This window comes from Cyrtonyx montezumae, unplaced genomic scaffold (assembly GCF_038088225.1).
Source record: "Cyrtonyx montezumae isolate F1298 unplaced genomic scaffold, pur_monq_1.0 scaffold_24, whole genome shotgun sequence".
Classification (NCBI taxonomy): Eukaryota; Metazoa; Chordata; class Aves; order Galliformes; family Odontophoridae; genus Cyrtonyx; species Cyrtonyx montezumae.
Window position 1 is genome coordinate 2,650,390 of NW_027071981.1, and position 12,790 is coordinate 2,663,179.

General features: G+C 40.1%; 1 protein-coding gene across 1 annotated transcript in view; it reads left to right on the plus strand.

The window, feature by feature from the left end:
• The first annotated feature begins 444 nt into the window (after window positions 1–444).
• The window catches only part of PSME4 (proteasome activator subunit 4), a 57,779-nt gene continuing 45,433 nt past the window's right edge, over window positions 445–12,790 (plus strand). Inside the window, exons 1-4 of the mRNA XM_065739465.1 lie at window positions 445–621; window positions 6,501–6,641; window positions 7,170–7,286; window positions 12,183–12,227. Coding sequence (XP_065595537.1) covers window positions 446–621; window positions 6,501–6,641; window positions 7,170–7,286; window positions 12,183–12,227 — 479 coding nt within the window. The 5' untranslated portion in view covers window position 445. The remainder of the gene's footprint in view (window positions 622–6,500; window positions 6,642–7,169; window positions 7,287–12,182; window positions 12,228–12,790) is intronic.

Genomic DNA, 12,790 nt, shown 5'->3' on the forward strand with positions numbered 1-12,790 from the left:
GCAGCCGCACAATCTGCTATCAGACCCCGTGACTAATTATTTCCATCAGAAACTCCATCCCTGTTTCACACTGTTATAGGTGTGAAGAGAACGATACACATCAATCGTTACCGCAACATCAGCTCCTTCAGGCAAGGACGAGAAGGGATGGCCTCGTTTTATGCCAGGGAAGGTTCACGTTGGGCGCCAGGAGCAATTCCTTCTCCCAAAGAGCGCTGACACAGCGGCACAGGGAGCGCTGGGATCACTGTGGCGCTGCGGGGACGCGCGGAGGGGCGGCGCACCCGGCGCTCAGCGGGAGGAAGCGCTCCGCCGGGCGGGAACCGCCCTCAGCCCGCGACTTCCGGCGGAAGCGAGCGGGGCGGGGCGGGCGGTTGGCGGCGGTTTGTTGTGTTGCGGCGCGCTGGAGGGTAGCGGTGGGCCGGGAGGCGGCAAGGGGCCGGACATGGCGCTACCGCCGCCGCAGAAGGAAATCATCTACAACAAATTGCTGCCCTACGGGGAGCGTCTGGAGGCCGAGGCGGCCCGGTTCCTCGCGCAGATCAAAGGCAACCTAGCGCGGGCCGTGCAGCTGCAGGAGCTGTGGCCCGGGGGACTGTTCTGGACCAGGAAGCTCTCCACGTGAGTGCGCGGGGGAGGGTGGGGGGGGACAAAGGTGGCCCGTTGGCTGCCCGCGAACCGTTACGAGCGCTACGGATCGAGCTGGCTTTTCTGAGTCGGTTATTTTGTCCGAAGCCGCCGTTGTTTGTCTGTTCGCTCCCTGTTCGGCCACCTGTCCGACCTTTCTGAGCGGGTTGTGCAAGGCGTTGTCTGCGCGTGACTTGTGCCGGAGCGACGCGGAGTGTTTGCGCTGTGCCCTAGCGCTGTGCCCGTGCCCTATCTTCCGTTGGTAAACGTATTTCCGCACTCACTTGCTGTTTCTCAGCCGGTGCTCCGTGGAGTTTGTGTCAGAAACGGCGAGCTGTGTACCGCCTGTAGAGTCCGGAGAGCCTCTCGTGCAGTTCTTCTCCCTGCCCTTTCACTGCTGTTATCAGTAGGGGTTCTAACACACGTCGCGCGTTCAGATCTGTTCGGTGTGTGCTTACTGAACTGCCTCTCTGTGTTTGCTAGGAGGCATTCTTAGATAGAGCTACGTCGCTGCTTTCAAGATGATTCACGTGCTTGCCCTTTGTGACAGTTTAACCGGCATGGAACAAGCTCAGCAGTGCTTTTTGCCCCCTCCCCCCAGCCACCTTGGTGCTCCTACTGCTTTCACTTGCCCTGTTGGAGCCATGGTAGAACTTTACGTTACTAATCCAGCTGAAGTAAGCTGTGGCAGCTCTTACAAAGGTAAAGGTCTACAAGAGGCACCTCAGCTAAACGTGGCACGTAAATCCTTAAAAATGGTGTAGGGTTGTGTCAGAATTACCCTGTGCTCTGTCAGCTGCTGGGACCATTAGCGGTTCAGGTTTTAGGGCAGTGATTTTAACCTGTTGAGAGCTGCCGCTATGCCACTGTGTGAATCACAGGAGCATCAGGAGGTTCTAATTTGCGGTTTCCCACCTGCTCTTTGAAGTTTGAGTTCGTCGCGCGTTGTGCAACTTGTCTGATGCCTCGTAGTCTGAAGATTTCTTTGAGGCCTGTTCTATGCAGTAAGTAAGCCTTGGAGCGTGTGTGGTCACAGGCAGGGGAGGATACAGTGGTGCTGGTTTAAAAATAAGCCAGTACTTAATGTGAGTGGTGTTTTACTCCTCAGTGAGCTTGACAGAGTACTTCTGCAGACTTAAATACTTCCATTGCAGCTTAGGCCAGGATTTAGTTGGGAAACATTTCCCAACTACACTGTGTTCTGATTTCCTGTCTAAGTCAAATCTAAGCTTTGTTGTCTGTTGATAGAAGGTAGTTCATCTCCTTTCTCCCTGCTTGCCACCATAAATTTTACTGTTTTTTTGGTGGGAGAGTGCAGCGGATCTTCGTGACAGAAAGATTTCTGCTTTTCTTGGTTGCAGATATCTAAATCATAAAAGACAGTACTCTCACAGCATTTATAGTTCAGTTGTGTCTGACTTGTCTTTATTCCATGTACTGTTTAAAACACTCTCACTGTTGTAAGGTATACGTACAAGTGAATAAGCTTGAAGGAAAACCTACTCTACCAAAGACAGGAGTTTTATGTGCTGGTGTTCTTGTGCCTTCTGGGGAGCTCTGTAACTTCATACCACCATGAATGAACCCTGCAGAGTACAAAGAATGAAAGTGAAACTCAAATCTTTTTTGGATTAAAAATGAAATCAGTTACTATTTTCTTACTTTGTGGTGGCAACTGTATCTGAGGTCCTTCAGTTCTTGTGTTCCCAGCAGTTGAGGGCATGACTTGCACTTTGTTATCTTAAAAGGAGCGTTTTCATCTCGCTGATGTCATTCTTGCTCTTTTTCCCTCACCTCAGTTCATGATGATTATCAGATAAAATGTCTATAATCTAATTTGCATAGTTTGCATTTTGCGCATAACATTAAATCATGTAAACAGATCCTTTTGATGGAACACATACACAGAGTGTAGCAAGGCAGCTTTCTGTTGTGAAGACAGCTACTTGAGTAACTTGTGACTCAGTGAGACTTCTTGTGCAAGGAAAAGTGCTTGCCTCAAAGACTGCTATTCAAATGTAATTGTTACCCCAAGACAACTCAAACTTTGGCTGGTAAAATCTGTATCTTATAAAACACTAATCCTGTTGTGAAAGCACAAAACTAAATGTCAGCTGTTGTATAACTTGCTACAGTGTCAAAAAAAAAAAAACCACAACAAAACACGTTGCATCAAAATCATTTTTTTAAGTGGACTTGCATCATACTTCTGTTGTTTGGTAGGTAAAAAATAGGTTGCTGCTTCCATTTTTCTTACTTCTTGATATTTCATATTGAAACTTTATATGTTTTCTTTTAGGGCATAGCCTGCAAATGTGTGTATTAGTGCAGTGTGAACAATTAAGCACACGTAGTTGGCTTTGTAGCTTGAAAAGTGCACAAATGTTTCCCTGTGCTTTCTGCTCGGGTAGGTAAGGGTGGAGGTTTTGGAGCTGAGGGACAGGGCTTCTGTTCCTGACAAGGGGATATGGTGTGTTTGTCTATTAAAAAATACATTTTTTCCACACCTTAGGCATAAATGCTATCTCAGCTGTTTTGGGCGATGGGACCAGTGTTGCAGCAAGCATGACTGCCTCTCAGTGGAACTTACTGAAGTATTTTAGTTGCTATTACAATGTAAATCTTTTTCTTTTCCCTAGCTGGTTTCCTCCCATCATTAACAGAAAAATGAGCTTTCCTTTTGGATATGCAATGGTTATATGTACATACAGTGTACACATGTCTGATTTGAGTAGTTTTAATGAGCAAGAGTTACTGTTTTCAGTACAGTTCGTCAAAAGCTGAGCTTTAGGCCAATTGTAAGGCTCTCCTGTAGTTAGAAAGTGAAAGTAGATAGCTGGGAATTCAAGAGAGTGCTTTATTGAGCTTCATAAGTGAAGGTAATTTTTAACTCCTGTAGGGCAGCCAACTTCTAGGATAATTTAGGATGTCCACTTGATACAAGAGTCCATTCCCTAAAAATAGGTCTGTTGTAATTGTGGAGTGAGACATTGGGTACTTAATACCTACAGAAGGGGAGGGAATTGAATTTTGGTCTTTTTTTGCTCAGTCCCTATACTCTGCACAGAGAGGATGGAACATCAAAGGGCGTTTTCACTTTCTAATTGTTTTTTTTGCATATAACTGTTTGAGCAGTTTGGCATCAAGTTACTCAACAAAGTGACATCTTTCTGTCATGTACATTTCTTTATGTTTTTCTCAGTTTCTTAATAGCATTTGGTACAGTAGAACTACAGTTGGCAGATGTCTGGAGATGTGCATGTTGTGATTGAAAGACAACAATGTAGAAGTTGTTAGAGGCTAAACTTGATTTCAGAAGCCTCTGTTCCACAGTGAAATGAGCCTTTAGTGTTACTGCATCACTAATACGGGTTGTTTATCAGGCATATACTGTAAAAGAACTACACTGCTGTAGGTGAACTGCTGTGAGATTTAGTCATTGTGTTGAACAATGCCCTTCCCTTTTGATGAAGGGAAGTAAGGGAAGGCTAAGGGGAAAAAAAAGAGATGTCACTCATTGTTTTCTGAAGACTCTATTTTCGTGACTACATGAGTGAAAAGTGTATCTGTTCAGCTGCTGGTAGTTGTAGGTAGGTGGTGTTTGCAGCTGATCCATGTGATTTAAGGGCCTGTGGTGGAGGAGGATGCAGTTTGCTTCTATTTCATTTGTTTCCCTCTGTGCTGAGCATGAATGGAAGGCAAGTCACCTTTATTGAGCGGATAGGGAAAAAGAAGTGAGAAGTAGACTTGTATAGGTTTTTTTCCTCTTTCCTGAAAACTGGTGGTTGTTGGTTTGGCCAAGTCTTGCAGCTGTCCCACTGTGTGTTCTAAGGAAACTGGAGGAGGAGGACTGGGGGGAGGGGGAAAAAAAATAGGAAAAAGCAAGGGGACTTTTTCCATGTATGTATCTATTCAAGGAAACAGCCTTTGGGTAAGATTACTAGCTGTGGGTGACTCTGGAAGACAGAGAGTTTTAAATTGAGGAATGAGGAAGTGGTGGGGTAGAAAAAAAGTCATCAAGTTGCTGAGTCCAAATACCATGTGCTTCTGTGGTGCCATGTGGACTATGTGCCAGGTGTGTTTTATTCAGGGATCTGAACTTTAGTTCTCATCTAGGCAGCTTCCCACTGCCAATTTGGTGAGGGCTAAATGTTTGCAGAGGAGTGTGAAGCACTTAAAGGAAAACAGATGTAGTAATCGACTGCATTCTGCTGTATTGCAGGAGTCAATGTTGGAAAACAAATTCAGTAATTGAGACAGTTAGGTTTGTTTACATTGTTTGAACAGTATCTGCTCGTGGTAGCCCCTCTGAAAGTTAGTTAACATGTACTACTTGGGTGCAGGTCTCTTTCAGAGATGTTTCCTTCCTAACCTTTTCCTGCGGTGTTTCTGTGCTGTGTTCTGCAGTGTGCTGTCCCACATACCAAATAAGTACTGTGAGGGCTGGCATTCTTCACATTGCCAGAGCAGAGCCTCGAAGCTTCGCTGCTGCGTACTTAAAAACAAACTAACCCAAGCTGTACTGAATCTTATACAGAAACAACCAATAAAGCTTCCCCCCAAGTTGTTGTTTAACAGTTCGTATCTTGTATATACATTTTGTCTGACAGCTGCTTGGGGGACAGTATATTAGTATGCCAGTTTAAGAGTAGCTGGAGCAGTCATAGAAGGGGAGTGCACTTCTCAGGTGGGCAGCATTTCATAGTTGTGTGAAGTGCAAAATGCTAGGACCTTATGAAGGACTTCAATGCTTCTAGCATGATCTTAAGAATTTAACTTTTAAGAATCCTTTTTTCAAAACCAGCTTGAAAATAGCAAGCACCTTTTCCAAAGCTGGCTTTTAAAAATAGTGATTATAAGGGGTATAGCAGTGAAGCACAGCACCAGCAAATGTCTAGGAACACCGGATAGCTGTACTGGAAGCTGTCAGGTTTGACTTCACTTTAAAGTAGTTTGTGTTGTGTCCTGTCCTCTCCTTAAAGATGCTCTCCAGCTGAAAATGAGTACAATAAAGCTACTTGTGAAGTTACTTTTTTTTTAATTTAAGAAATTAAATACATGGGGATATAGAGAAACTAAACTAAGTGGCAAGTATATTTCAAGCTGAGGTGAAAGAATATAACCCTTATATTTGTGGTTTCTGGTGTGAACATTGTTATGCTGTTTCTGGAATCCTGGAAGGCAGTAAACTGTCTTTGTTCTTTCTGATTATTTACTTTAATGTTTTCTTTACCTCATTAGTTTGAAAACAAATCATGCTTTAGGTATGTAACTGCTTTTTAGTATGCTTCTGTTTTTATGTAACTCTTCAACACTTTAAAATTGGTTTTAGGCTCACTAAGCCAGTATGGGTTAAAAATCAAATTCCCACATAGGAGAAGCAACACAAATTATAACCACAGAGGATCCTAAAGTAATTATGGACACCACTTACTAGTATTTACTAATCCTTTCAGGTTTGCACCTTATAGGTACATAATTGCTTTGTCTTCCTGGCCAGCAAAAAGAAATCTGAAATGGACTGTTAGGTATGCCACTGATTATAAAACAGGTTTTCTTGATAGGTTTATTCTAATTTGTGAGCATCATAAAAACCTAGTATGTGTAGAAAAGCAGTCAGACTATGCCAGGGATGCAGTCTGGACATTTGGGTGGGTAGTATTTTATTTGTTCATTCTGGTTGTCTTTTTTTTTCCTACGGTTGATTTCAGCTGTCAAAATATTCCTGAGGTTTTCTTTGATTCTGTGCTTGTTTGTTAGATGTGCAAGGTAGCTTCTACTTTGGTTCATTGAGCAGCAGGAACTGGCTCAGGTCTTAGATGAAATGAACGTGCTTAAAGAAACTGCTTACTCATCTTGTGTTTTATTTTTAGGTATATCCGGTTATATGGGAGAAAATTTAGCAAAGAAGATCATGTGCTTTTTATCAAATTGTTGTATGAGTTGGTAACGATTCCAAAGCTGGAAATCAGCATGATGCAAGGTTTTGCTCGCCTGTTGATAAACTTGTTAAAGTAAGTACAGGTTTCTGCTGACTACTGTAATGTTCTTCTCTAAGTAGTTGATCCAATTCACTTGCTTCATGTTATGTACTTCAATGTAATAGTATGTTCTACTGGAGGTTACTGCATTTAACCTCCTCTGCACAGATGATTTAAGAGTTCGTATTATGAGAGCACTGTGTCCCTTTCAAAGCCATACTGGTGGTCATGTGTGTGAAGGATGACAGTTGTTTGGTAGTACAAAAAAGCAAACATCAGAGAGCTAAGTGTTAATATTGAATCTTAGTTAGGGAGAAGGTGAAGTCTGTCTCACAATTCAGTAATGTTTTTTTTCACTTAGTCAATCTTGCTGAAGATCTTGACAGCTTGAGTTCATGCAGGAAAGCTGTGTGTGGCTTGTTTTTTCTTGCCTGACCTTCCTGCAGTGTATGCCAAATGCTAAAGATGAGCGTGATTCAGAGCAGCCTTCCTGATCTGAGGTATTCTGATGTGCACTCAGTGTAGAAGTTTAATCCTAAAGTGCTCTCTTTCTTTTATTAGGAAAAAAGAACTGCTTTCCAGGGATGATTTAGAGTTACCATGGAGACCGCTTTGCGAAATGTTGGAAAGGATATTATACTCCAAAACAGAACATCTTGGATTAAATTGGTTTCCCAAGTAAGTTTGCATTTTGAAACGTTTGACTGGCAATAAGAACCTGTAATACTTGGAATTACAGCTAAAAATTTTTTTGCTATCTGTAATTTGATATACTACAAATACTTTGTTTACATTTCAGTGACCTGCATTTCAGTAGTTGTGTGTAAGACTGCACTAAATTGTGTGTATCTTTCTGTCAATAGCTTGGATTTGTTACGCTCTCCTGAATGTTATCGGGTTCACTGCTAAATATTCTGAAGCAGGGGTTTCCATCCACTTGCTTTAGGATGATAACCCACAGCAGAACAGATGAAACACTGACTTTTTAAACAACATTCAGGTTAAATGACTGCTGTTCTGTATATTAACACAGTAAGGATTTGGGTGAATAAAAAATGGTTCTATTCTTAGATATATGCACTGTAAGCATTCCCTGTGTCTGTGCTCTAGATCAGAACGTGTATGTGAAAAGTGAGATGCATTCTGTAGGAAGTAACCACACATTCAAAATGATGATGCAATGTAGATAAATCAGTTTTTAATGCAGTTAAAAGTTCTAGAAACGGTCTACAGATTTTAAAAATAAAAACTTTATTTTTGCTTTCTTTGAGCTCAGTCCCTCCACATCTGTAGGATTTCTAAAATTAGTTTCTCTAACAATTTCAATTAGAGGAGGTACTGCTCTGTAAATTACCAAATATATTAATTGATGATTCAGCTTATTTGAACTGAAACTTCACAAAATAAGCAATTAGAAGTCCTTAATTACTTTAAAAATTGTTTTCTCCCTGTGAATATTACAGTCTTTTTGACTCCTTTTTGATTCCTTTTTTGCTGAATACAAGATCTGATTGCTGATATGTGACACAAGTGGAAAGTACGTGTCACTTTGTAACTTGTTACGCAGCTTTAATGTTCAATTTGTCTACTGGCTATGTAGCTGGAAAAATAATTCTGCTGATTGAACTATCTTACTAAGTTGTGTTATTTTGCTTATTGTAGATCCTACTTGGATCAGTGAATCAAATGAATCAAAAAAGAGCAGAGCCTTTTCCAGTTGGATCATTTTATGCATATGCCAGCACCTACTTTAACTGTCTGTGGGGGTGTTGACTAGTTGCTGTTCATTTACTGTGTGAGAGGCTTGTATGGTGGCAAGGAGACTCCTACTTAGAGGGAGAGGAAGATGAAGCTGGAACAAAGATAGCTGTTTGGATGGTCTGTCTGAAACATCTAGCTCTCGCTAATAGGAGAACCTATCAGGCTTCATATGCAGTGCGATTTGTTCTCATACGGTGCTTTTTCATTTCACTTAAGCCAACTTTGAGGGGTATCTTTTTGGTGGATGTCAAGAGATAGCTTTTAAAAGCTGAGTTAATTTGATACAAAGCTGATAATTTAACTACTGACTTAATTTTATTTATTTTTTTTTTTACATTCAGTTCATATCGACCAGGCTTGTCTTCACCTAAAACATTTGTGCTTAATGTATTACATAGGTGGTAAGAATGACTTTTTTTGTTCAGCTCTGGCCGATGTGTAATCTTCTGCATGTTCTGTTAGACTGTAACACTTGTCACACAGGTGTAATTTTCTTTGTAAATAATGTATTGGAAAATCGAATGTTAACATTACACCACTGTTTATGAGAATGTCGCACTGTATGTAAACATTTCTAATTGGGAAACAAGATAGTGTGTGTGAAGTGGCTGATCAAGTGGCTATACGCTAACTAATTTAACCAGCATATATAGTTTAAGGGTCAAATGAAAGATGAATTTACATTTGAATAATCTCAGTGTCTGGAAAGGGGTAAATGAGCATTTGTGCAGGAGTGCATGTCACCGTGCAGGTTTACCTTGCTATTAAAAACCATGAAATCATGGAAAGTGCTTGGGCAGTGAGCTAATAGATTCTGGAAAATGTACTCGGCAATGACCTTGTCATTGTGAAGTGTGAGACAAAGTTCCTGCTTTGGTGGAGTCTACTAGGAATTTTCACAGTGAAAACAAAACAAACAAGATAGAGCATATACATAAATTTAGAAATAGTTTTTAAAGTGATCTAAGTGGAAGTGAAGTAGTCATCAGGGAAAAACATTAGCACTGCAGTGATTTGATTTTGGTTTTATTTTTTTTGGAAGAGGTTTTTAGTTGTGCTAACGAAATAAGATACTGGTTTGGGACCAATGTAGTTAGAAATTCACTGGAATAATGCCATTTGGGAAACTCTAGCTGGTTGCTCTTTTCATTGTCTTAAACTCTTGTAATGCAGTGTCCACAGTAGGGCTAGAATGCCCCCTAAGGCCCAGATCTGTCTTGAAAAGTTGAAAATGATGTTTTTTGGTCGAGTAAGAGTCAACGTGTCAGTTTATGTTGTGTTAAGTGAAACATGCTTCTCTTTGAAAATGCAGAAAAAAGTAGGCTTACAAATTAAAACAATTACATCCTGTCTAAATGAGGATGACAATCATGTAGTGCCAAAATGATAATTAGTGATATATCCACACGATGCAGTATAGTAATGTGATGTTATCATCACATCTCTTCGGGTAAAAAGGAGGAGCTGAAAGCAAGGGGATGAGAAGACCTCTTTTTAGCTCATTAAATGAACTGTTCCAATAATTAATAGCAGACACCTTTCAGTGTCTTGCAGTCTAAGTTGTTTTTTAAAGTTTCTACTATGAAGGTTTTATTACTGTATGCAAGTAGTCAGAATTGAACAAGGACCAGAAAGGAACCTCTCATGTGCTGCTGATCCAGTCCAGTGTGGCTTGTGTATGCAGTTGTTTGTTGTGCTCACGTTGTCCCAAGCTAAGGCTAATGGTACAGCAGCACATGGGAATTTGCTAGTGGAATAATTGTAGGTATTTGAGCCATTCTGTAGTAATAGTTATGTAAAAAAATCTAACATCGGGGAACAGGAGCCACTGCTAAGTGATTAGAGATGGTTGGTTCAAATTAAAACAATAACCAGCAGTATGATGTTCTCCCCAGTTATAGTCTCCTGGTCTTCTCTAGCTAGTAGTCATCAAACTGGACTTTTGCAAGATGCTTTCTGTAATTGGCCAGTGGTTTCACTGTATCTTAGATGGAAGCTTCCACCTCAGCAAGAAATAGCTTGCAGGGGTTTTATTGTTGATTTGCTTTTCTAGCTTCCTTTCTAAGTTTGATATCAGAAGGAAGGAAAGTCTTTCCAGTCTTCCTCCTTTGCTTTCTTTTCATGCACGTGTTCAAATAGTACTTAAAATGGGTGAACTTAAAGGATTTGTTGGTCCCTGGCCATAAGTATCTTAAAATTTTTCTGTCCTTTGATTCATCGCAGTGATAGTTTACTTCAGTAGAATGTAATAGCATGGGAATATTTATTCTACCACACAAACAACTATTGTGTTTCTCTTTAGTGCTCTTAAGGAATGTTGCTGGTTCATGTTTTATTTATCTGCTCTTGGAACAACTGTTACCTGTTTCATATCTCTTTCAAGAGCAGTATTCGCTTTAACCCAGAATATTTGAGTTTCATAAGACCAAACTCCATATTTTTATTTAATGAATGGTTAGGCATTTTCTCTTTGTATTTTAGAAGCTGCTAATGAACAGAATGAAGCTTCTGTCAGGGTTAACGTTTGCTTTGTCACTGGTGGATATAATGTACAGAATTTTGCAACTTCTGGGGAGCTTCTTAAACTGAAGCAGTGCTCAGAGGGCTGGGTGGACTTTTGTTGGCTTGCACCTGGTGTTGAAGTGTGAGAGTAAGTTGTGGAAGTTGCGCGTGCACGCACCCCATTGCTCTAGGAGTGCTTCATTCTTTTAAGTTTCACCTAGCTCATTCAGGATCAGTTTAATATGTGTAGGACTAGAGAGAGCGTGTGTGCATGCTCTGTATTGGCGTGACCTGAAATTACTGATCTAAACTGATCTTTGGTGAGAATCTAAAGATGATACATTTTTTTATCATCTTTATTCTTGTCAAAATGGCATCTCTACAGCTTAATTTATTTTGCGACGATCTAAAGAATGCAGTTTTTTCTATTAAGAATACATAAACAGATCTGAAAGGTGGAAGAAGCTCCTTTGCCTGAATTTGAGCTCAGGGAATGATCTTTGCTAAAAGTGCAGTTTAGTCTTGGGTGAACCTTGTAGTAAGGAAGTGGGGCTGACAAACGTGAAAGTGGACAGCCTTTATGGTTCCAGTGGTCTCTTCTCTCTGTCTCCCTTATTCTTTCTTATTCTGAAGTTTATTTTATTAATCCTTTTTTCTTTTAATGGCTTGACATCCTGTGACTATCTGTTAAAATGCTATCTCAAGCAACTGTAATAATTCTAGGATGTGTTTTCTTGCTGTAAAAACACTTAAAAATAAGTGGCTAAAGAGTGAGGAGAAGGTAATGAAACCATTGATTTGCAGATACTTTGCTTCTATTTCTTAGAACCACTAAACAAAAATATAGAAACTTAAAAAAATCCAAGATATTGAAAATGTTAGATATGATGTGTAGATTTTAATAATAACTTCATGAAGTTTTTTTAACTGAAAAATATTTGAAATCCGCAAATTTATTTGACTGTATTCTCAACTTCCCCTGAGAGATTACCTTGCTTTGCTGGTTATTCGTGGGTTAAATGCAGGATATTATTTCTAAGGAAGGGTAATAATTCTTCACTCACTGGTTAAAACTTGGTGAATACTAGAGTGATATCTGAAAAGTTGAACCAGGAATTTAGGAAAGTAATTTTAATCTATATTATTTGGTCTGTGTGAAAGGTTATTAGCTATTGCATGTTCACTGAAGACATCTAATTGCATCAACGTTCTCTTAAACTCCTGAGGCAAAACCATCAAATAGTTCTTTATTTTATGCTGCTCTCAAAGTTTGTTAATACAGCATCCCTGATGTCTTCTTTCTTGTTTCAGTTCTGTAGAAAGTGTCCTAAAAACACTTGTGAAGAGCTGCAGACCGTAAGTTAACTAATTCTTCTGAAACTGACATTTTAAAAAGTAATATTAAAAGGGGGGGAAAAAAAGTATTTAAAAGAAACACTGACCCACCCACCATACACTTCATCCATTCTTTACCTCTTTTTCTTTTCACTCCCCTTAAGATGTTTGGGTTGGAGTGCAGAGGTTTTTCTGTTTTACTGGGGTTGTGAGTGATCAATACTTCAGGTTCATAGGCTGCTTAAGGTGGAAAACTAGGTGACGGGCATGTTCTGTGTTGTAATGTTTAAACAAAATGTAGCTATCTTAGGCTATATATATATATTTTTAATAGTGTTGCTTGAAAAATCACTCTAGCTAATTAAGCTAGTGCATCATTTGATAAGGCCACATAGCTTTTCAGCTTGTTAGCTGTTATGGTCTCGAAGAATGTGTATGCTCAAACCAGTTTAATTAATTTAGCTAGCAGCCTAGCAGCTTAGGAGAGCTGCAAAGCTGTTAGAGACTTAAAATGATTTGTTTTGATGTCCTTGATCTTATCTTGTATTTTGTGAAGGTTAAGTGGAGTTGATGAATACCTATTT